General features: G+C 29.8%; 6 protein-coding genes across 11 annotated transcripts; 3 read left to right on the top strand and 3 right to left on the bottom strand.

Moving 5' to 3' along the window:
• The first annotated feature begins 1,520 nt into the window (after positions 1 to 1,520).
• LOC119679350 lies at positions 1,521 to 3,825 on the top strand. The gene is made up of 5 exons (XM_038091655.1): positions 1,521 to 1,786; positions 1,842 to 2,036; positions 2,103 to 2,187; positions 3,153 to 3,308; positions 3,366 to 3,825. Exons 1-5 carry the CDS (start codon positions 1,578 to 1,580, stop codon positions 3,498 to 3,500), a joined length of 780 nt encoding a protein of 259 aa, XP_037947583.1. The 5' UTR covers positions 1,521 to 1,577; the 3' UTR covers positions 3,501 to 3,825.
• A 1,201-nt stretch (positions 3,826 to 5,026) lies between these two features.
• Positions 5,027 to 7,644, bottom strand: LOC119680336 (28S ribosomal protein S10, mitochondrial). Its single transcript, XM_038093101.1, has 4 exons — positions 7,549 to 7,644; positions 7,251 to 7,495; positions 6,926 to 7,189; positions 5,027 to 5,553 (listed from the first exon to the last, which is right to left on the bottom strand). The coding sequence occupies exons 1-3, from the start codon at positions 7,555 to 7,557 to the stop codon at positions 6,934 to 6,936; spliced, it is 510 nt and encodes a 169-aa protein (XP_037949029.1). The 5' UTR covers positions 7,558 to 7,644; the 3' UTR covers positions 5,027 to 5,553; positions 6,926 to 6,933.
• LOC119680334 (protein arginine N-methyltransferase 1) lies at positions 6,796 to 9,763 on the top strand. Of its 2 annotated transcripts, XM_038093100.1 has the most exons (5): positions 6,796 to 6,814; positions 7,810 to 7,949; positions 8,010 to 8,656; positions 8,719 to 8,906; positions 9,021 to 9,763. In XM_038093100.1, the coding sequence occupies exons 2-5, from the start codon at positions 7,937 to 7,939 to the stop codon at positions 9,712 to 9,714; spliced, it is 1,542 nt and encodes a 513-aa protein (XP_037949028.1). In that variant the 5' UTR covers positions 6,796 to 6,814; positions 7,810 to 7,936; the 3' UTR covers positions 9,715 to 9,763. The 2 variants fall into 2 exon arrangements, with proteins under 2 accessions (XP_037949028.1, XP_037949027.1); XM_038093099.1 differs by lacking the exon at positions 6,796 to 6,814 and having other exon boundaries at positions 7,756 to 7,949.
• A 68-nt stretch (positions 9,764 to 9,831) lies between these two features.
• Positions 9,832 to 15,811, bottom strand: LOC119677986 (chromatin assembly factor 1 p55 subunit). Of its 5 annotated transcripts, none has more exons than XM_038089592.1 (4): positions 15,793 to 15,811; positions 11,309 to 11,413; positions 10,695 to 11,252; positions 9,832 to 10,635 (listed from the first exon to the last, which is right to left on the bottom strand). In XM_038089592.1, the coding sequence occupies exons 2-4, from the start codon at positions 11,328 to 11,330 to the stop codon at positions 9,926 to 9,928; spliced, it is 1,290 nt and encodes a 429-aa protein (XP_037945520.1). In that variant the 5' UTR covers positions 11,331 to 11,413; positions 15,793 to 15,811; the 3' UTR covers positions 9,832 to 9,925. The 5 variants fall into 5 exon arrangements, with proteins under 5 accessions (XP_037945520.1, XP_037945517.1, XP_037945516.1 ...); XM_038089589.1 differs by lacking the exon at positions 15,793 to 15,811 and adding an exon at positions 11,523 to 11,627; XM_038089588.1 differs by lacking the exon at positions 15,793 to 15,811 and adding an exon at positions 11,523 to 11,601 and having other exon boundaries at positions 11,309 to 11,468.
• Positions 15,812 to 15,846: 35 nt separating this feature from the next.
• Positions 15,847 to 17,908, bottom strand: LOC119677987 (THO complex subunit 4). The gene is made up of 4 exons (XM_038089593.1): positions 17,579 to 17,908; positions 16,681 to 16,882; positions 16,428 to 16,622; positions 15,847 to 16,373 (listed from the first exon to the last, which is right to left on the bottom strand). Exons 1-4 carry the CDS (start codon positions 17,789 to 17,791, stop codon positions 16,219 to 16,221), a joined length of 765 nt encoding a protein of 254 aa, XP_037945521.1. The 5' UTR covers positions 17,792 to 17,908; the 3' UTR covers positions 15,847 to 16,218.
• Positions 17,909 to 19,868: 1,960 nt separating this feature from the next.
• LOC119680409 (dephospho-CoA kinase) lies at positions 19,869 to 21,034 on the top strand. The gene is made up of 3 exons (XM_038093211.1): positions 19,869 to 20,141; positions 20,204 to 20,495; positions 20,560 to 21,034. Exons 1-3 carry the CDS (start codon positions 20,030 to 20,032, stop codon positions 20,870 to 20,872), a joined length of 717 nt encoding a protein of 238 aa, XP_037949139.1. The 5' UTR covers positions 19,869 to 20,029; the 3' UTR covers positions 20,873 to 21,034.
• The last annotated feature ends 448 nt before the right edge of the window (positions 21,035 to 21,482 follow it).

Below are 21,482 nucleotides of genomic sequence, written 5' to 3' on the forward strand. Positions count from 1 at the left end.
ATAAGTAAAATACATACTTAAAGAAATATATGTATACAATATATATAAAAAATATAAAAAAATTATTCTCCAATCAAACCAAACAGTCAGGAGTAAAAACATGTTATTTACTAGATTTATATAAGGATATTATACCAAACAAACATTACTCAATTTCTTTCCACTACAAAAATTTTTAGCAACATCTTTATATAGTAGAGCACAATGTTGTGAAGCGAATAGTTCACGTTAATTTGCCAACAACTTTTTTGAGTGTTCTCTTACCAACAGCAACTGCGAATCGTGTGATGGCATGTCTTTTCGCTCGTTAATTAATGCTTGTTAACAGATAGTTAGTTGGTTTTGTAATGGTTCTTATATAGAATAAATCTTATATAAATTTCCTCTTTCATAATTTGTAATGCAAATGACCTGTGCAGAACAGGTGACATCTATATTATTTATTTTTACTACATTAATTAAAAAATGGAGTCCGACGTTCAAAGTCTGCATCAATACTTATTATTTAATATTAACGTGAAAAATAATGCCTTTAAATATATAATTTAATGATTTTTGAAGAAATTTAAGTATTCATTTTTTATTGCGACCTAATGAAATCATTTCTGAAGATTTAATTCATGTTGTTAACTATTCTATGGTACAAATTAGTTTTTTAGAAACGTGTCGTAACATACATTAAAATTTATGCAAATATTATCCTAAAAAATTTTATGAATATTGTATTTTTAATGTATTGTACTCATCACTTTCTAAATACATTATTTATAGCAAATATATAGCAAACATATAAAACACAGAAAATATTGTATAGCATCAATGACAACCATCCACTCGTTGTCTTTTATGAAACATCAGAGTACACTGTATCAAACTGTGCGAATAGTTGCTCTTCAGGTGTATGCTGCTAGTGTGCAGATATGAGTTGCGTTTAGACAGCGTCTATCATACGATCAATTGGAACAGATTCATGCAAGTTTCTGGTTAACTAGTTAATAGATATTACATAGCGCAATGTGAAATGAAATTAGTTGCAAAACAAAAAAGCTTGCCATATGAAGCAATTTCGACATACGACCAGCTCGAAGTTTTGAGACGTTCGTTCCAAATGTTCGAATTTGAATATACTCGAACTACTAGAGTATCGGTATGCATTGTTTTACAAAGAAAGGACACTAAGAGTTCTGTTATTATTCGCAATTATTTTTTACAAAGGACAAAAGTTATTATTAGGAATTTTACTTAACCATTTAAATATTTTATTTATCTTATTACACCTAACGATAATCGCTTCACTTTTGAATTCAATAATCTACTATAGTTAATCCATATATAGCACTAAGATTACTACTTCAGGTCAAAAAAAATGGTCTGCAAAACAATGATTACTTTATGCAAACGAAAAAATATTTTTACGATAAGATCGCAAAGATTACATTACTTTAATCTCTTTTGTCGCAGTTATTTAAAATAATTTTCACAAATATTAAAAAGCAACAGAAGCGGTAATAGACATTTAGTAGCGTGCTTCGCATTGAGTGAAATAGAATAAAATAATAAAATCAATAGGCAAAAAAATGAAACAAATCAACTATTACAGCTTCTTCCTAATTATTGTATCTACAATATCCTTAACTAATGCCATTGGAGAATCGGCAGTTTTAGATTTTCTGGAGGAGTTAAGATTACGTATGTGTCATCCAATCCCGAAATTTGGCCTACCAGCTTTAGATCCTTTCCAAATATCGCATGCAGAATATCAAATGAACAATGAATACGTAATTGAGTAAGTATATCAATATTTTTCTAATTGAGTAAATATTCAAACGGTAGCTTTTCAGTTTCAAGGGTTCGGTAACTAATTTCCGTTTGACAGGGCTTTCAGATTTTATTATAAATGATTTTAAAATAACGACTGTGCCATTAAGACGATCGACTATTGATTTTACTATGCCTTTAACTGCGTTCAAATCAATTTACACAGCTAAAGGATCATTGGCTTATATTGTTAATCTAGCTGGGGATGGAAATGCAGAGTAAGTAATCATAATTCAATATTAAGTATTTATATTAAATTGTGATATTTTGTTTTGATTTTATAGAGCTTATGTCGATAAAATACGTTTCTCTGCATCATGGATTTTTAAAACTGGCATATATTTGGGTATACGCAGTTTAAAACTTACGGTAAGTTTTTAATTTAACAAATGGATTATCCTAGAGATTTAAAACTAACGAAGAGTAGTAAAACTTCTAATAGCTAAATATTTTTTAGTAATTGGAAATTATTTATCCGTGACTACACAGCCCATATAAGACCTAAGTCTGTTTATCAACACCCTTCCATTCTTATAGAAAATAATTAACCAATATTAAAGAATTTTTTATCTTCCTTGTGAGACTATAAAGTGGCACACTTTGATTTATTTTATAAATAGATTATTTTTAAATATTGAAACGATGTCACATAACTTTATTTAAATATTAGCTTATCGATCATATTTTTAACTGACACTTTAGATATAAGTTTTCTTTTTTTATTATTAAAATTTGAAGTAATAGATAAGCAATTACTTGCTTATAGATATAACAATAATAAATTAAACATGTACAGTTATGTAATTACTAATAAATACCATAAATCTGGTTCGATCTGGATGAAATAGTAAATCTCCCTAACTACCAGTATCAGTAAAGATCAAAATTATCCAATTTGTCTTTGATGTTTGTAACACTTCATCAATGCTGCTCCAAAATAAAAAGTTATGATGCATATGGTTTTATATTGTGTTTTAATTATTATAATTTGTTCCAAATAAAGTGGTAATTTACTTTTTTGAATATTTTTGCTCTCGCCTTAAATTTAACGGCATATTCAATGACATTTTCTTTTTTAATGGTTTAAGCATAAAGCGTTACTGTGTTTTGAGTTAGAAAAGATTATAGCCTTATCATATATTTAGTCCAACTTCACCAATATGTTTGGAGTAGTTTTAAAATTATATCATATGTATGTACTATATTTAAATCTTTATTTGTAAGTACTCTTAAAAATATATATAATCTACATATATAGTGAGATCATTGTATTTGATATATATATTTAGAGGAAACTATTAAAAAATATTACACATACATAATTATATTTATAGATATCCATCAACGATATTAATATTAACTTCGAGAATCTGATAGAGGAAGATCGTATTAACGATTTCTTCCATGCATTGGTTAATGAAATGAGTATAGAATTGCTCAATGACGCCTGGGTATGGAAGAATGAAAGTGTGGAGGAATTTGCAGAAGAGGTATATATTAAGTTTTGTAAAATTTTAAATTAAAATTAACTCTTTGTATATTTGTAGAAAATTAATGGTTTCATAGGACAATACACTTTAGCTGACGTTATTAAAATGATTGGTAGTGGTGGTGATGGACCAATCTTTGGGCCTGATGATCCACCAGCTGATTGTAAAGATACTACAATAAAACATGACTGAACATTTAGTGATATATAATTAACTATTTAATTTGTATATATGTATAATAGATAAGAAAAATCGATTAATTTTAGGTACAATTATGTAGAAAATAAAATAAACTATTTAAGAATTATGGAATGTACTTCTAAAGATAAGATAAAAGGAAGATAAAACATATTATTTGCGGAGTATTGTTATGAATTCCAATTTTATTAGTGTATTTTTAGATATCCTTTGTTAAATTTGATAATGCACAATTTTGTTTAAAAAATATAAATCTGGACCTTGATTCGTATGTGGCGAAAGTGAATATACATATCCAATTATACCATCTTTTCTTAAAATAATTTTGTAAATTTTTTGTAGCACCACGAAAAGTGAAAAATTATTTCAGTGTTTCTCTTACACTACAGTATATTTTTTTAATCCAAATGGATTCACTTTATATTTGATATAACTAACTTTTAGGTTAAGGACAACTTTTTGATTATGAAAACATTTATTTATTTTAAAAACAAATATGTTTGTTGAACCAATAAACTGCACGAAATAAAATCTATATCAAGAAAATGATAAAATGTACTTATATTTTATGAATGTATAGTTCATTTACAAAAAAAAAATACATACGTCAAATGGGTTATCTTTAAAATAAATCGATTATCATCAAAAATGTGATAATCGTACCTGTTATAACTCATAATAAATACGAATATTTATATTTACTCTAATGTCTTTGGGGGTCGTGTATAATGCCTTTAATTATCTGCCAATAAAAATTTATTTCTCGTAACTAATTTGATAGCTAATCATTTCCAATGTGGTGGTATTTAACTTTATTGAGTAGCAGCAAAGTAGATAGGGGGTTCTTATGTTCTAAAAGTTTTTATTACGGATATTTTTAATTTTATTCCAGTTATACAGAGATATATTTATTTAATCGTCTTCAATAATAGAATTTTTATTTATTACACAGCACTCAATACAAAATGATTGAAACGTTGTATAAATTGGCCTCTCTAAAAAATTTTTTTGTAATTAATAAAAGTTCTGAGCTTATTTTAACCACTTAATTCGGGATTAAACAAATTTGCATATCAACGATGAAATTTAAAAATTTTTCTGGAAGAGAAATAGAATTTTAATTTTTTCACTTTAAAGGATATTTAAATTTTAATTTTATATTTTTTAAAAAACTAAATTTATCATTATAGTCTTCCTTGCTTATTATTACAAATCAGCAAAAGCAAATTCTGCAGTAGCACAATCCAATTTCATATTTAATTTTTTGAATATAATCAATAACCAAACTCTCTGTGAAATACACAGTACAAATTTCGCAAATTATTAAAACAAAAAAAAAACGAAGAAATACTTTGTGAAATTTTTGCTTTCATATACTTTGTATATATCATATACATATCTAGAAATTGTAATTCTTCATAAGGCGGTGATTACCACTGGGTAGTCCCGTACATGCCAATCATATATTGTTATTGCCATAAGTAGTACTTATTATTCATGAATAGAATAGATTGTATTTAATAAAATGAAGTTTAAAAAAAAAAAAATATACTTTGTGGCCCAAGAGCAGTGTTTCCTAACAACTGACGTACACTCCACAATTTAATAGTTAAGGAAGCAATTTTAAATCCCCTTTTTATGTGAATTGATCCTGTTAACTTATGAAGATTTGGTAAAAAGTTTTAAAAATTAGTTCAACTTTTCTAACTTCCGTTTTCCTTAAAACTTGGTAGCTGGTAATTTGCCAAGTTTTCTAATAAATTTGGAAAACAATATCTTTTTACTGCTCAATATTCCAAAACTATTTAATGCTTATAAGTATTTAATGGGCTAAGATATAGATTCCGAAGATTCTTAGCTTCTTTTCTTTTGCTTCAGTCATGAACTGTTCTTCTGATTCATAGATATCCACTGCACTTTTAACGTACGAAGGATGGAGTTTGATATGAGCACGTACATAATACATTCAGTGAGTTTAAGTCAGAAAAAAAGTATTGTTAACATTGTTTTCTTGATTTTTTTCCAGGAAGTTTGATAACACACTTTCCTGCAAGTATAAATAAAATATTGTTAAAAAATTTGGGAATTTTTTTTTAAATACCGTTACGATTGTTATCATATTAACAAAAAATAAAAATTAACATCAATAAGTATTAACTTAAATAATAGATTGATACGGATGAAATATACCCAAATAAAAAATATACCTAAATATAAAAATATACCTATATTGTTCAATAAAAAACTTATAATTGGAGCATCCTACCTATATATCCAAATTTCGTCAATACATTCTGTTAATGCAAATATTCTTTTTTGTTTTGATATCCATACAATCTATCAATCCTTACTACTAGTGATCCCATGAACTATCGCTCTCATTTTTTCAATATGCTATTCCCAGAAATTTGGGAGGGTATATAATATATATATATACAATATAATTATATTATTATATTATTATATTATTATATACAATATAAGCTATAGCGTCTAAAAATAAACCTTCGGAAGAAAAAACTCATACTGGTATACTATTTCATACTACTATCACAAGCGTATAGAACGAAGAATAACATCTTAAATATATGGCAACAAATTTGCGGTCACAGTAATTGAAATGTTACTACTACCAGAAAATTAAAAAAAGAGAGAATACCATAATTTACGGATATAGTTACTGAATAATCTGTAGAATGCAGCAAAAATCGTTAAGCTAAGCAAGAATAAACGAAAAGTAAGTTATATATCTAAAGAACTTTTTTACATGTCATACATCGACTATACAAATCTTAAGGGGTGCAGCATTACAGTTAAAAGATTAGTACTTATTGAAATTAAAATCATTAATGTGATATTTTAACTGGTGGCTTTAAAATCAAAACCGCAACAGTCTTCTTTATCGGGCTTAATTGGTATAACGGTACCAAAATATTGATATACAACTCTGATGGTGCATATTATAACTCTGATGAAAAGAATATTTCTGAATTATTTTATCCGAAAATACGTAGAATATTATGTCTTCTCATATTTTTCTCATGTCCAATATTTTTAAATGTATTTTGAAATAATTATGATGTGAATGCAATGTCATTTACATCCTGATCCAAAAAATATTGCAGCCTTATTATATATAATTAACCGTCTTGATGTTTGACTTATCAATCCTTTTTAAGTAAGTGAAAATTACAAACATCCTAGAGTGCTGGAAATTATGTAGAAAAATTTGAAAATTAAATAAAGAAAATACAGTCGGCGAAAATTCATAAATAGTTCGTTTTTGGATCTTTGAATAGTTTCTAAATGTACATATTTAATTTTTTACATAAATAAGATGTTTTAAATAATAATTAATTTATTAATTTAATTATAATTAAAATAATCAATTAAATTATAATTATTGAATAAATATTTACAACATATTTTAGACATCACTTGGCGGTTGCCTTAAATGTTCGGGTATAGTCTGAAGTTCAGTCTTGGTGGCATTTAGTGCAACCCCTTCAGGTAGGTTACGTTCAATGTACTCAAGAAAAGTACTTAGCGTGGACTCAGTCAATTTATGGAAATTCATATATCGAAAGTGTGTACGAACTTCATATTGAACACGGTGCTTTTTGTAAATATGCACAGATTTTAATAGTGTCATGCGACTATGATGGGCTTTTAGTGGAGACCAACTACACAAATTCACATATGTTAATTGAGAGTTTAATAGATTATCAAATTTGCTATATCTACCATTTTCCAACTTCCAGTCCCAAATGATTAGCAGCAGTTGTGGCATACTTTGTATAACTTTTTAATACTGCTGGATCAATGCCTCTCAATTCAATCTCTAATTTACTATACAGACGGTCCTTCTCTGCCAATGCTGGTGGAGATTGTGTTGTTTTGGTAGAGACTTCATTTAACGTGTTGGTTGCTTTAGTACTTAATGGTGCAATAAACCTTGGCGCTGGTATTTTTAGGAAATTTTTAACAATCTAAAATAATATATTTTAGAAAACAATTATTATTACTGATATTAAAAACATACACTCGACATTATGGATTATATACTTCTATGAAAGGTTATACAAGAAAAATATTGTTTAGCTTAACAGCTGTTTCATATACAGGGTGGTATTGTTAATCACAGTACTTAAGCAAATAAGAACCTGTTTGTAGCCCTAATTTATTTATAAAATTTTCAAATATGTTTTAAAAATCTAACAAATTTTTATGTGTCAATAATATTATTTTATTAATGGAATATATTACATTTTAATATGCTATAACAATTATTGCTAATTTCCAGCGAAAAGCAATATGTTTGGCAGCACTAGTAGCCATAAAATCACACGTGCAAAATAAAAACACAATTGATTTCAAAATTCATGCGTTTGTTTAAATTTTTAGTTTACATTTAAAAATCACAATTCACTATGGACTTAGCAGGTAGCTTGTCATTGTATATATTAAGAAAGGTTTAATATAGTTAATATAAAATTATTTAAGGCGAAGCCTCAGCTGACAACTACGATGACGAAGAATTATGTTCAACAACGTCGAGTGAAGGATCGGAAGGTAATTCATCCGAAATGGAATTTGATGAAGATGAAACAACTTGTCTTTTCTGTAGTAAGATTTTTAAAGGTGTAAACGCAGCTATAGATCATATCACAAAAGAACACAATGTAAACTTTCGACATCTGAAATCTAAATTTAAAATGGATCAATATTCATTTATTAAATTAATAAATTATATACGCGCTGAAAATGTAAGTCCCAAGGACTTAGAATTGATACAAGATGTTTTATGGGACGATGAAAAATATTTAAGGCCCAAGGACTATGAAACCTGGTTAACGTATGATTATGATGAGCTACTAGAGCTACCAACAAATAAAAATAACCAAAACAACGAAAATAAAAAAGAATTGTACACTATTATTAACTCATTAAAAACTAAAATAAGTGAACAAAATATGTTACTTGAATTAGCCAGTGAAGATATGGAAAAAATGCGTACCGGCGTCAAAAATATCTTTGCGGAAAATGATATATCTAATGATGATATCAGAGCGAAAAAAGCGTCTCTTAAGCCTGATGACAGCTACTTTAGTGGCTATGCACACTTTGGCATACACCACGAAATGTTATCTGTTAGTTTACTTTTTTTTTTTAATTAATAAATTTTTTAAATAAGAGTCTTTCTACATTTTAGGATGTCGTTAGAACAACAACATACCGTGATGCACTTTTCAAAAATAAGGAATTCGTAAAAAATAAAGCCGTTCTTGATGTAGGCTGTGGTACCTCAATCTTATCAATATTTGCATCGCAAGCTGGCGCAAAAACAGTTGTTGGAGTAGATAATTCAAATATTATTTACCATGCAATGGATATTATAAAGTATTAAAAACAAATTCTATATATATTTGATTATATTTTAATTGTGATTATTATTTTTAAAATTATTAATAATGTTTGTTATATATATTTATTTAAGTAAATTAAATTTTCCAGAAAAAACAAAATCCCAAATGTAACACTGATAAAAGGACGCCTCGAAGACACCACCCTACCCCAAGAAAAGTTTGATATAATTATATCGGAATGGATGGGCTATTTTCTTTTATTTGAAGGCATGTTGGATAGTATCATATATGCTAGAAATAAATACCTAAAACCAGGAGGTATATTACTACCAAACCGTTGCACTATGAGCTTAGTTGGCTACGGTAGTGATGCACTATTTAAACAACATGTACAATTTTGGGATAATGTATATGGTTTAAATATGTCGACAATGCGAAAGGAGGTTTTACATGAACCATTAATTGATATAGTTGAAGCAAAATATATTTTAACCGAACCTAATGAAATAGCAAATTTAAATCTAGCTGTAGTTGACCTTGATTATTCCAACTTTTCATATAATCTAAAATTAAAATGCACTAAAAGTGGAAAACTATCTGCTTTCGTTGGCTATTTTACTACCTACTTTGAATTACCTGTACCAATAATGTTTGGTACATCACCTGCGGATAAACCAACCCATTGGAAACAAGTTGTATTTTTCTTAGAAAAACCACAAAATATTAAAGCGGGAGATATGGTGACTGGCTGTATAACATGTAAACGTAGCAGCAATAATACTCGATCATTAGATATAACAATAAAAGCATTTGGTAAAACTAACACTTATTATTTAGATTAGCATGTAAAAGAATATGTATAAATAAATATTAAAAACTATAATACCTAAATGTTTCTTTTACGTATCTTAAAAAATTTCATGTACCTATGTTGTTATATAGAATAAAAATCATTTCTGTAGTTTATATCTTTAATTTCCTTTTGAATACAAGCATACGTGTTTTGTTACATTAATTGTTGAATAAATTATAAAAAAAAACTTTCGAATTGAATTAAGCGGTACAAGTTTCCAATTCCGAAGGCGGAATTTCTGGTTCCTCATCATTATAAACATTTTCCGCCATTTGCCATACTTGCATGATGTTGTCTTCTGATACCGAGCAAATTATCCATGGTTCGTTTGGATTCCAAGAGAAATCTGATATTTTCGCAGTGTGACCTCCATGTATAAAAAGTAATTCAGGCGGACCATCCTCTGCATCCTCAGTACTTTGTTCTTCCCCAATTTTAGACAAATCCCAAACATGAAGACGTCGATCAGTGCCCGACGAAGCCAAGATTGTTTCATTATGTGGTGACCACTGAACTTGAAAGATCTCATCTTTATGCGATTCAAAGGAATGTAGTTTTAATTTGAGATTACGCAAGTCCCATAAGGCTACAGTTTTATCAGCTGAACCAGTGGCTAAGATGAATTCTGAATAAGGATTAAAACTTAAACAATTTACTTCTGCTGTGTGTGCATCAACAGTGTGAGATGGTTTTGATGTGTTGTTGTTACGAGTATCCCAAATCATAAGTTTCTGATCATCGGCTACAGACCCAAATAATGATTCGTGCAACAAATGCCAAGCTACATCTTCCACAACAGCAGTGTGACCAGTGAAAATGTTCTTAGCATCGATAACACGATGTTCTTTAGGAGTAGCATTTATATCCCATAAGCATATAGTGTGATCATCAGAAGCAGAAAGTAAATATCCTATTAAGAAGAACAAAGATATTATAAATAATAAATTTAAATTTGTTAAAATCTGTTACCATTTAAATTTGGATTCCAAGATAAGCCATAACCCTCTTTTTGATGACCGCGTAGACGTAAGTCGGGATTACATTCACCTGAAGGCTCCGGTTTACTTGGATGTTTGGTATAATCAAAGACAAGAACATCACTTGACGGCGTTTTTGTAGCAATAACACAAGGATTTTGTGGCATGTACCGTGCACGATTTACTTCGCCCTCATGATTAATTTTTATCTCAATTTCAATTTTGCCACAAACTGATCCAAAGCCACCAAATTCACCTTTTTCATTATCATAATGTGAACCATCAAATTGTGCATTTTCATTAGGCAACTGAACACTAGCTATTAGCAAATGATTTTGTTCATCTGATGTATGAGTGCCTAAAATTAGACGATGCACTGAATAATCTTTTCCATCCTGTTTTGTTACATCGGGTAACCATTGCGCAGTTAGTGATGGCCACTCAAGAGCATGTGTCATAACCAAATCATACAAAAAAGGTGTATTTTTTTTCCAGATCTTATATTCTTCATTTATAACGCGTTCCTCTACGGCATCATCGAAGGATTCGGCTTAAAATAAATTCTTTTTAGTTTTTTTTTTCGTATTTCGACAAGGATGCACTTACCATTATCGCTTCGATCAACCATTTTCCGTTTGTTGTTCTACAATTAAAAGGCGCTAATTAACAGCTGCAGTTCTGCAACACAAATGCGAAAAGTAGACAAAATCGCTAAAGGCAACAAAAAAAAACCTTTTATTAAAATTTCAGATATTCCTTATGGCAACTACGAAATGGAAAATATAAATACATGAATAGATTAGGCTCCAAAGAATTTTACCGGAAAAATTTATAACAATTCGCAAGCCCCAACACACAAGCGAGCCAATTTTCTTAGTGAAGTTTGCTGCTTTAATAAAAAACAAGCGGCATATTTTGAAGATTAATGCTACCAGACTTTTTCTTTATTCAATAATAATTTTTAACACATTAGTATAACGGGACCAAAGAATATCAACAAAATGCGCGTTGTTTTTGTACTGCTATAATATGCTACTAGGCTTCATATATTTGTGACATAATGTAATCTTAATAATAAATAACTAAATATATATATCTATATATATATATATCTCAATGATATAATTAAATTAAAAGGTAACTACAATACAAGTCGTGCAAAAGACAACTACCAAAAGATGTCAACACGCGAAAAAACAAACATTCGTTAAGCTGGCTTTGAATAACAGGGCAATATCATCAAATATTATACATATGTGTTTTTAAATTGCTAATATCTAAGTGACAATTACAACAAATATTGGATGATAATAATGGGTCACTTGTTTGGAATACAGCAGCATTGTGGTAAGAGTTCTTAACGTAATATAAAGCTATACCTTGTTTGTATAATCCCATATACCGCTGCGCTGTAGTTGATTATACCGCATATCGTAATGTACAATATCAGTTTGCGCATGCATATAGTACATAAACTAAATTGGTAATAAATACCATATATCGTACTGTACCGCATCTGTTATAGCATACGTTTAATTTACTTTCATTCTCATAGTGTTAACATACTATAACTTGTACTTATTTTCACTATATTAAATTTATGACTAATTATTAAACAGCACCACTTATACAAAATCAACATTGTATTTTAAAATCGGTTACGTTCAAATGAATTAGAACTCAGTCCATTCTTAATTTGGATAAGAACAGTATAAGTAATACTATATTTGCATTATTCCAAACGATGGTCGAAAAAAAATTTTGTAATTTGATTAATTAATTAAAAAAATATTTACTCTGTCGCAACTAAGCACTTCTTGGTGTATTGTTGAGTTTAAACGCATTTGCACAGACACTGATGGTGCTGAACAGTTTGGATATTTGCGTATATAACTTACTCCAAAAAATATCAAACTCTACAAAATAATTTTAAATGATAATGAGGTGAAGTTGAAGGAGATAGCTGACTACTTTAGCATATCGGAAGCTACACTATTCTTTACCAACATTTTTCCTGGTCATAGGGATATTGCGGGTAACTGTAGGGCGGATGAGCTTGCCAAGACTGGGGCTCTTCTCCCTGATATTCATTTATTAGAAATTGGCGTTCCACTTGCAACAGTTAAACTGGCAATTAAACAAAAATATCTAAGCATTGCTCAGCAACAATGGGCAAGTGAGCCCAGTTGTCACATTTCTAGGGCGATTTGGTCTAGCTTGGATAAAAAGCGTACGAGTCAACTGCTCCAACTAAAGAGAGATCTGCTCAGTACTACGGTATCGGTGCTAACGGGTCATTGCTTAATAGGGAGGCATGCTATGAGACTAGGTCTTCCTTATAATGACCTTTGTCGCGGTTGTGGTTCTGAGGACGAGGAGGAAACTGTGTTCCATCTCATGTGTCAGTGCCCATCTTTAGCCAGAAAGAGATCAAAGATCTTGGGGGCCCCTTTTCTGACCGATCTGACTGATCTGTCATCCTACAATGTGAAGGACCTAGCTAGATTCATAGAACTGTCGGGTTGGTTCTCCTTCACCTAATAGGGGAGTCGTTGCCTCTGTGGGGCGTTGGTCGTATACTGATCACTTTGTCTATATACGAACATCGCTTTTCCTTGTGGTACCACTACGGGCCATTATTTGTGCTCAAGTGGGCTTTCTTGGGTAAACAAGGCCGCCACTCCAATCAACCAACCAACCAACATTTGATGTTCCGAAAGGTATATTCAAAATGGGTGCCGTGCATAATCGATTAAAAGTTTTTTTTTTGAATTTTATTTTGCTTTTTATTGAATCTTCTAAAATTCAACTTACTAACAATAAACTATCGCTGCTAATTGCTGTATTAGAAGAGAAAACAGATAATTAATTGTCCTTAGCCAAAGTTTCATCTAATTTCATTTTTATGTGTGGCATTATTCTTGAATAGTCGGGTTTACATAGTTCCGTTTGAGTCGCTGGGTTCCATTGATTTGGGTAAGATTATTTGCAACTGGGTTTTGGTGGTTCCTGAGTTTGATTTTGTACTTTTGTGTGTTGCTGACAATTACATCTGTGACTGTGTTAATTCGAAGATCTCTATAAATATTCGCGTATTTTATATACCAGGGGGCACCGACTATTTGCCGAAGGATTTTTGATTAAGCTCTTTGGAATTTTTCAATGTTTGATGGAAAAGCAGAGCCCCTGAGTTCAATTCTGTAGGTCCATATGAGTATTATCATTGTATTGTAAATTTGCACTTTATGGGTGAGATTAAGTTTACAATTTTTGTTTATCAGCCAGTTTAGTTCTTGCTGTTTGAGTTTTAATTGGATTACTTTGGTTTCTATACGCTTTTTCCACGTAAGCCTTCGGTCGAGGTGCTTTTCTAAGTATTTTGTGTCATTGCATTGGGGTATTACTTTCCCATTAATACGAAGGACAGGGCAGGTATCTCGTCGTAGAGCGAAGGTCATGTGTGCACTTTTCGATTACTTAACTTTTATTCTGCAGAGATCGACCCATTTTTGCAGTTTGTTGAGGTGATCTTGAACTGATTTTGTGGCTGTGAATGAATCGTCGCTATAGCTGAGAATGGCAGTGTCGTCCGCAAATGTTGACGTTGTTGTACAGTCACTGGTTGGCATATCTGCCGGGAAAATCAGGTAGAGCAAGCCATAATGGGAAGTGCATTGGAGATAAAAGAAGTTTATTTTATAACAAATCTTCTATTTGAGAGGTAGTTTTTGATAAGTGAGGATATATTGCATGATAAATGTTTAAAAGTAGCAATAAGTTAATAATTCTGAGCACTATTCAGATATATTCAAGTGATTTTTAAACTATTAAGCTGGATGAACAAAAACCGACGAAAACCAACTAAACAGCCCTTAACCACATATTAAGGTATATTATTCATGAATTTGTTTGATAAAAGTTAAAACATTAATGTCGAATGTTATATTTGGTTATTCGTATGTAATTAGAAAAAAATCTAAACACATCCCAACATAACGAAGGAACAAGTGCTCTTTCATCAAGACAATGCAGCATATCACATATCATTGGTTACGAAGACCAAATTAAGTGAATTACACTTCGAATTGTTTCTGTATCAAACGTATTGGACAGATTTTTTCCCACCAATGATTTTCTGCTCGAAGGTTTCAAAAGGTTGCTTTAGCCAAAGAGAATAAACTACAACAATCAAGTGACTTGATTCAAGTCATACCCGAAATAAATGCGTATTGTGAGTTTAAAGATAAATTATCATAAATAAAAGACAAACGAATATTGGAGTCGCTATTAAAGATTGATTTGCTATTGAGGGAGTTTATATGGTTTACTGAATGTAGTTTAATATAAATATCATAAATATATAAATATCAAAATATTTAATGTAAATGTCATCAATGTTAATAAATAATAATTTATATTTAGCATAATTTGACCAAACAATTATGCCTTATACAAACAATCCTCCAAACAATTATAGTTAGTTATATAATTTTATTAGTTTAAAAAATGTAAATAGAATTAAATCTAAAACAAAGTAATTTATTTTTTTTATAAAATAATATATATTGAAGTTTAAATAAATATAATTAATTACGAATATGTGCTTTTTTAAAGTCCTTTAGAGGTCTTTTCTGCACAGCGAGAATGTAAGGTCTTTGTTTTAAGCATTTCAGAAGGCCTAATCACATGCCTTTTTCAGAATTTGTGCTGCAGTGCTTTTTAAGCGCAGCGGGAATGTAAGGCCTTTAATTTTAGCTCATCTAGAACAGAAAAAAGTTAGTAAAAGTGTGTAAGGGCTACTTACTACAAAAAAGGACTTTGAACTTCTTATTTTTGTTACTGGGGTATTGCCGTACCCACATAAAATTACTGGGTCTGATGTGTGCGTATACAAAATAAACTCAACCCTATCATAATAATGATGGAATTGCCGATCTCTACAATAGACAATTAATGTATTACAAATAAAAAATTATATTTGAAGCAAAAGATTATAACCACGCAAAAGATAATAAATTTTTTTTTAAATATTGTTTCTAAAAATTGTACACAAAATGCAATCTCTACGTTCTTCTGCGAATAATAATTACCTTTTTGACCAACTTATTTTTGCTTTGTAGTAAAAATACAATTATTTTAGAGTACATATACCAATAGAAAAATTAGTATATAATTTATTTCTTTATATGAGAATTAATTAAATTTTATAAATCAAAATTTATGTCACTTTATTTAATGCTTGGATTGCTACTTAAATTTAAACACAAATGTTTTGAATGGCTTAATTTAATCCTTAAAAAAAATATCAGTGTTTCTAGTATTAGACATAATTTCGTTTAATAAGTTGCTTTTTTTTTTTTTAATTTGCTTAATATATGCAAAAACATTGATTTTGATTAGGCATAATTATATATTTAACACATAAATATAATTTAAAAATGACATAAGCTTTTATGGTTTAAAGTTATCCCTTAAACAATAATTGCTGCTTTATTCGTGTTTTGGCAGCAATTTATTTATATTTTTATATCATTAACGTAAGCGTCTAATTCTGCATCTAGTTCTTCAGCTGTTGGAGCTACGCCTTTTCCACGTCTTCCGCCACTAGCAGCAGGCCCTCCACCACCACCACGCCTTCTATTAAATGCTGTTCCTCGACGAGAATTTGCAGCTAAGATTTTCTATATGAATTATTTAGAACATTAACAATCGTACTTGTTTATACCTCCTTGTTTTGGAGCAGATGCTTGACGTCTTCTTACGGCAGTTACGCCATTGCCAAGACGACCGCGTGTTAATACCGGAACATCTGACGTAGCTAATTGTATGTTCATAGGCCTTCCATCTAAAGGTACTCCATTGTATTGTTTAATTGCTTTATAAGCATCTGAAAGCCTTTCAAAAATAACATCAGCGGTTCCTAAAAAAAAAAAACGTTTGCATATGAACCAACTTTAATTTTTATTGAGAATTTTTACCTAAAGACCGGCCAGAACGATCATAATGCACTGCTGCTTTCTTTAAAGGTCCAAACTCGGCAAAGAGCTCGTGTATATCTGTGTCCGACACGCCAAAATCTAGATTAGAAACAAGCAGTTTAGATGAATCAGATCCTCTTAAGGCACCTCCACGTTTAGGTCCATCGAACATATCATGTTTCCATGCACTGTTTACATCACCCTAAAGGAGTAGGAGTAGTATGTTGGAGGAAGTTCTTTTTTGTTTGTGGGTTTTATTTTACTGGAGTTTGCGATTTACGGATTTCAATTCTTGAGGCATTATGCTTTTCGAAGTGTTGAATTATATTAATTGGTACGTAATAAATGTTTATAATTTGAATATGTATTTGGATAAATATATAACTCGTTCCACTAATGTGCAGCGAATAAACGAAAGGTACGATATATTTTTATCGCGGGCAAGTTGATTAAATATAATCAAATTAAATTCATAGGCTAAAAACACCCTCTAAATTAAACAAAATCTAATTATTAAGAGATGTTAAAATATTAAACAATACTTAAACTATTTTTAGTATCTTATAACTTTAAAAATGTTCTTTTTTTATTAGTTTGACAATGCTCTTGAATATTTTGGCACAAAAATAACTGTTTCACTTCTTCTGCTGTTCTTCTACTGTTTTTGTTATTTCGCCATATTTCGATTTTTCTTTTTGATTAACTTGACCGAAGATCAGAAAAATGAATTTGTATTTTAGATCTGCCGGCCATTTTGTAACTGTAACTTCTGCATCCTGATCAAAATTGGTTAAATGCCTTTTCATATTAGTTAACATTAACTAAAACCGGTGTATAATGAATTCCATCTAGTAATCGTTCTCCATATTCTTAAAGCGATATTATTCAATTTTATTACCCTTGCGAATTTAGACTTTTGAATGCCACCACCACGGCCACGTCCCTTTAGTACAACACCAGATTTTTTTACAGCAGTCTTCCTATTCCCAGTTGCGTTTGTACGATTCCCAAAACCACGACGAGCTCCACCTGCTCCTCTTGACCTGGTCGTCTTATTAGTTCGGTTAGCTTTAATAATTTCATCCAAACTCATTTCAATTTTATCAACCATATTTGAGTTTAATTTATTTGCAATTTTGTTTGTAATATTATGAAATTAAAATATAATATTTAGCGATGCACTGTGATAGACTCTAAACACAACCAGTCGATGCGAAAAACACGAATGACAAAATGGTGCCCTAACGAAGCAAATGTAATGTTGCCACATAACTTATAAAAAATAGAACATCACAAAAATCAAATGGTTAAAAGCAAAGAACATTTTTCGAAAATGAATAATATTTGAACATTATAATCCACGTGTAATAGAGTTCAGCAGTTTTATAGATAGTGAGTGGTAAGTAATGGGGTAAGTTGGTCGCATGTATGATGACTAGTTGTTTATTTCATATATTGTAGTTATTAGCCTATAAATACAATATAAGGACTTGCGTTTATAAATCATTAAATATAAATTGTTGTTATTTTCAATGCAAATTAAAAAATTGATAATGGTAATCATAATTTGAATTGTAATTTTACTTATTAAGGTAGTGCGTTCGTTTTGTTAGAAATTAAAATTACAATCCAATGACAAATCACAATAATGCAATCAAATTTATATTTTTGAATTACGAGTTTAAGTTTCTAAAAAGCTTAACGTTTTCTTTTTGTTTAAAATTAAATTTCTGAATGTAAAAAATAAAAAATGTATATAAATTTCGTCAAATTCTACATTTTTATTTTGTACTATTAAAAATGAGTTCAAAAATGTTTCGAATATCGCTTTAAGGTTTAACTCGTAAAGCGCATAGAGTTTAGATAATTTCGCCATAAAAAATCTATACAGAATTTATGCAATGACATCCGGGTAATCAAATAAAAATAAAAATTATGCAATTCTGTAAAACAACAACATATTTATCACAAAAAATTTATCGGTCGCTTAATAGTAAATCTATAACTTTTGATATCTCATTTCTTTGCTACATGTCTGTTAAATTATAATATTATAATAGCAATCAAATCTAACAACCAACAAAAAAAGAATTTTAAAAACTGAGTATATGTTCCTACACAAATGCGTCATATCTCATATAAAATTGATATAAAAATTTCTTAAAAAGATACAATAAGTCTTATACGGCATTTACACTGGCTGAAAATGGCTCATTTTGGTCAAAAATCGAAAATGACAAATGCTTGGTGGTTGCATTTTCTGGAAAACGATGCACCTTTTATTAGAACTTCTATTTCCCAAAAAGTATTTAATCGAAGTTAAAAATATGTTTTAAGTTTATATTTTAAGGTATATCAATTCAACAGGCAAGTTGAAAAATCAGCTGTTTAAAATGTGAACGAATTAAATACAACGAATGTAAACACTTTCAAATGGCTCATTTTGAATGAAATATATACTGAAAACATATGTTTAATTTCGATTAAACACTTTTTGGGAAGTATAAGTTCTAAAAAAAGGTGAAACGTTTTCAATAAAATGCAACTACCAAACATTTGTTTACCTTTTTTTGTAAATATGTCAAAAACAGCTTTCTCAAACTGTCAAAATGGCATGAAAGGTTTTAATATAGGGTATGTTCAATGTATTCTCTTGTATTTGAAACGTATTTGGAACGAATTCGAACGCCGTTGGGACGCATTCATACAGAATGTGATGAAATGGATCGCATTCGCGCTTGAAATTTTCTATGCAAGAATAAGCCATTCGCTTCTTATTTTCGATTTTAGACCAAAATGAGCCATTTTCGGCCAGTGTAAATGCCGCATAAAAATGTAAACACAATATTTTCGGTCAAACATCTTCATATAACATTTCCTATATTTTAAACACATATAACTATTTTATTTGTAATACAAACTGATTTGTAAGGAATACTGTAGGGAATTATTTATAAAGATTGACTGTATGAGGATCCTCAAAAAAGATATAAATTCAATCTACGCCATTTTTTTTATTACATTTATTTTTTAATATCCTATATAATTTATAAATATAAATATATTGAGCAAATGATTACATATCGCATTATAAAATTTAAAATTTTTTTGAAAATATTTTTAGTTCAGAATTGAGTTTCTGTTCTTGTTAAATGTTCTTTGTTCATACCTTTGTGCTCATTGTTCAAGTCAAAGAATACCTTTGTATTCTTTGGTTCAAGTGCTGCTTCGGTATAGTCAAATTTTGGGACAATTCAATTGTTGTTGTCATGTTGAGGTTAATTGTTGTTCATTGATTTTGTCAACAATCTTGATTTTAGAATTCCAGAAAATTAATTTTTTCAAAATTATGTTTATAGTTGCCATTACAGGTGGCATTGCCACTGGTAAAACCACAGTCAGCAAAGTCTTCGAAGAAAATGGAATCCCAGTAATAGATGCTGATAAAATTGCACGCGAAAGTGAGTGGGCTTGTTATTAATACAATAAATTTTAATTAAAATTAATTGGTTCGAATTAACAGTCGTGCAGCCTGGAAAACCATGTTGGGAAAAAATTAGAGAGATTTTTGGTGACGACATGCTTCTGCCAAATAAAGAAATAAATCGTGCCGCGTTAGGACGTCTTATATTCTCAGATAAGGATCTACGCATGAAATTGAACAAAATTACGCATCCCGTGATACACCGTGCTATTTTAAAAGATGTGTGCAAACATTTCATGAGCGGGCGAGCATGGATAGTGCTCGATTTACCTCTGTTATTTGAGACTGGTATATTGATGGATTTTATTTACAAAGTAATTACTGTATCTTGGTAAGACTATTTGATATCATTATTGAACTTAACGTGTTTAAAGTTTGCATATACTTATATTTAGTGACTCTGAAACTCAGTTAAACCGTTTATTGATACGCAATGAACTACATCCAGAAGACGCACGCAAACGGATTGAATCACAAATGCCATTAGAGAAAAAATGTGAAAAATCGCACTTTGTTATTGATAACTGTGGAACAATTGCTGAAACTAGAGCTGAGGCCTTACGTATTTTGAATTTGATGAATGAAAGTAAACAGCATTGGCGAAATCGCCTCAGTTTACTTGGATTTCTTTTTGCAATCTTATTTTCATTTTATTATTTAAACAAAGTCTTCAACATAATTCCAGCACTTAATTTTAAAAGAACATGAAATGTTTGTGATGTGAAATAATTAAAACCAAATGAAATATTTTATTATAGTATTGTTATTAAATGTACGTAATTGTTTCTAATAGACAATATATAATATTTAATTATTGAAAATATTATGACTAGCTTGTGAATATGAAACTTTAAGTAAATGAAGTTTCTCACTCAATTTTCACGTTTTTAATTTCAATTTAGTCAAGTTTCTTAAAATATTAGGTATGTGGAATTTTTTTATTTTAAAATATTAAAACTTAAGCAGCTTGGAATGCATCACTCTTTAGTTATAAAAAGTATTACATCTACCTTTTCTAAGCTGTTTTAGCTGTTGAATTTTAAATTACAAAGTCTCATAACCGGACTTAGAGTAATAACTGCACTTTAATCTATGTATTGTTATAGCTCTTGCAACAATTTGTAATGTCACTCTGGTAGGCTTCGATATACTTATTTACTTATTTAAGTTTGCTATAGTGACGTTACCAGTAAAACACTATGCATTACTATTGGATCGATCAGCAACCGTAGAGATTCAAAATGACTTTATAAATAGATAGACATCGCTAAATCAGTTCACCATGATATTATGAATAAGAATATATACGATATAGTGC

This window comes from Teleopsis dalmanni, chromosome 2, assembly GCF_002237135.1.
Source record: "Teleopsis dalmanni isolate 2A chromosome 2, ASM223713v2, whole genome shotgun sequence".
Classification (NCBI taxonomy): Eukaryota; Metazoa; Arthropoda; class Insecta; order Diptera; family Diopsidae; genus Teleopsis; species Teleopsis dalmanni.

Excerpts from the sequence above, each read along its gene's own strand:
- LOC119680336 (XM_038093101.1), bottom strand. Across the intron at positions 7,190-7,250 it reads GGACTGGAAGTTGGAAAATG|TTGGTCTCCACTAAAAGCCC; the intron begins GTAGATATAGCA and ends GAATTTGTGTAG.
- LOC119677986 (XM_038089592.1), bottom strand. The coding sequence starts at position 11,330 with ATGGTTGATCGAAGCGATAATG. Across the intron at positions 11,253-11,308 it reads GGTTGATCGAAGCGATAATG|CCGAATCCTTCGATGATGCC; the intron begins GTAAGTGCATCC and ends ATTTATTTTAAG. Across the intron at positions 10,636-10,694 it reads TTGGAATCCAAATTTAAATG|GATATTTACTTTCTGCTTCT; the intron begins GTAACAGATTTT and ends TCTTCTTAATAG.
- LOC119679350 (XM_038091655.1), top strand. The coding sequence starts at position 1,578 with ATGAAACAAATCAACTATTACAGCTTCTTCCTAATTATTGTATCTACA. Across the intron at positions 1,787-1,841 it reads AACAATGAATACGTAATTGA|TTTCAAGGGTTCGGTAACTA; the intron begins GTAAGTATATCA and ends GTAGCTTTTCAG. Across the intron at positions 2,037-2,102 it reads GCTGGGGATGGAAATGCAGA|AGCTTATGTCGATAAAATAC; the intron begins GTAAGTAATCAT and ends TTGATTTTATAG.
- LOC119680334 (XM_038093100.1), top strand. Across the intron at positions 8,657-8,718 it reads TACACCACGAAATGTTATCT|GATGTCGTTAGAACAACAAC; the intron begins GTTAGTTTACTT and ends TCTACATTTTAG. Across the intron at positions 8,907-9,020 it reads CATGCAATGGATATTATAAA|AAAAAACAAAATCCCAAATG; the intron begins GTATTAAAAACA and ends TAAATTTTCCAG.
- LOC119677987 (XM_038089593.1), bottom strand. The coding sequence starts at position 17,791 with ATGGTTGATAAAATTGAAATGAGTTTGGATGAAATTATTAAAGCTAAC. Across the intron at positions 16,883-17,578 it reads AAAAGTCTAAATTCGCAAGG|GGTGATGTAAACAGTGCATG; the intron begins GTAATAAAATTG and ends CTACTCCTTTAG. Across the intron at positions 16,623-16,680 it reads TCGTTCTGGCCGGTCTTTAG|GAACCGCTGATGTTATTTTT; the intron begins GTAAAAATTCTC and ends TTTTTTTTTTAG.
- LOC119680409 (XM_038093211.1), top strand. The coding sequence starts at position 20,030 with ATGTTTATAGTTGCCATTACAGGTGGCATTGCCACTGGTAAAACCACA. Across the intron at positions 20,142-20,203 it reads TGATAAAATTGCACGCGAAA|TCGTGCAGCCTGGAAAACCA; the intron begins GTGAGTGGGCTT and ends TCGAATTAACAG. Across the intron at positions 20,496-20,559 it reads AAAGTAATTACTGTATCTTG|TGACTCTGAAACTCAGTTAA; the intron begins GTAAGACTATTT and ends ACTTATATTTAG.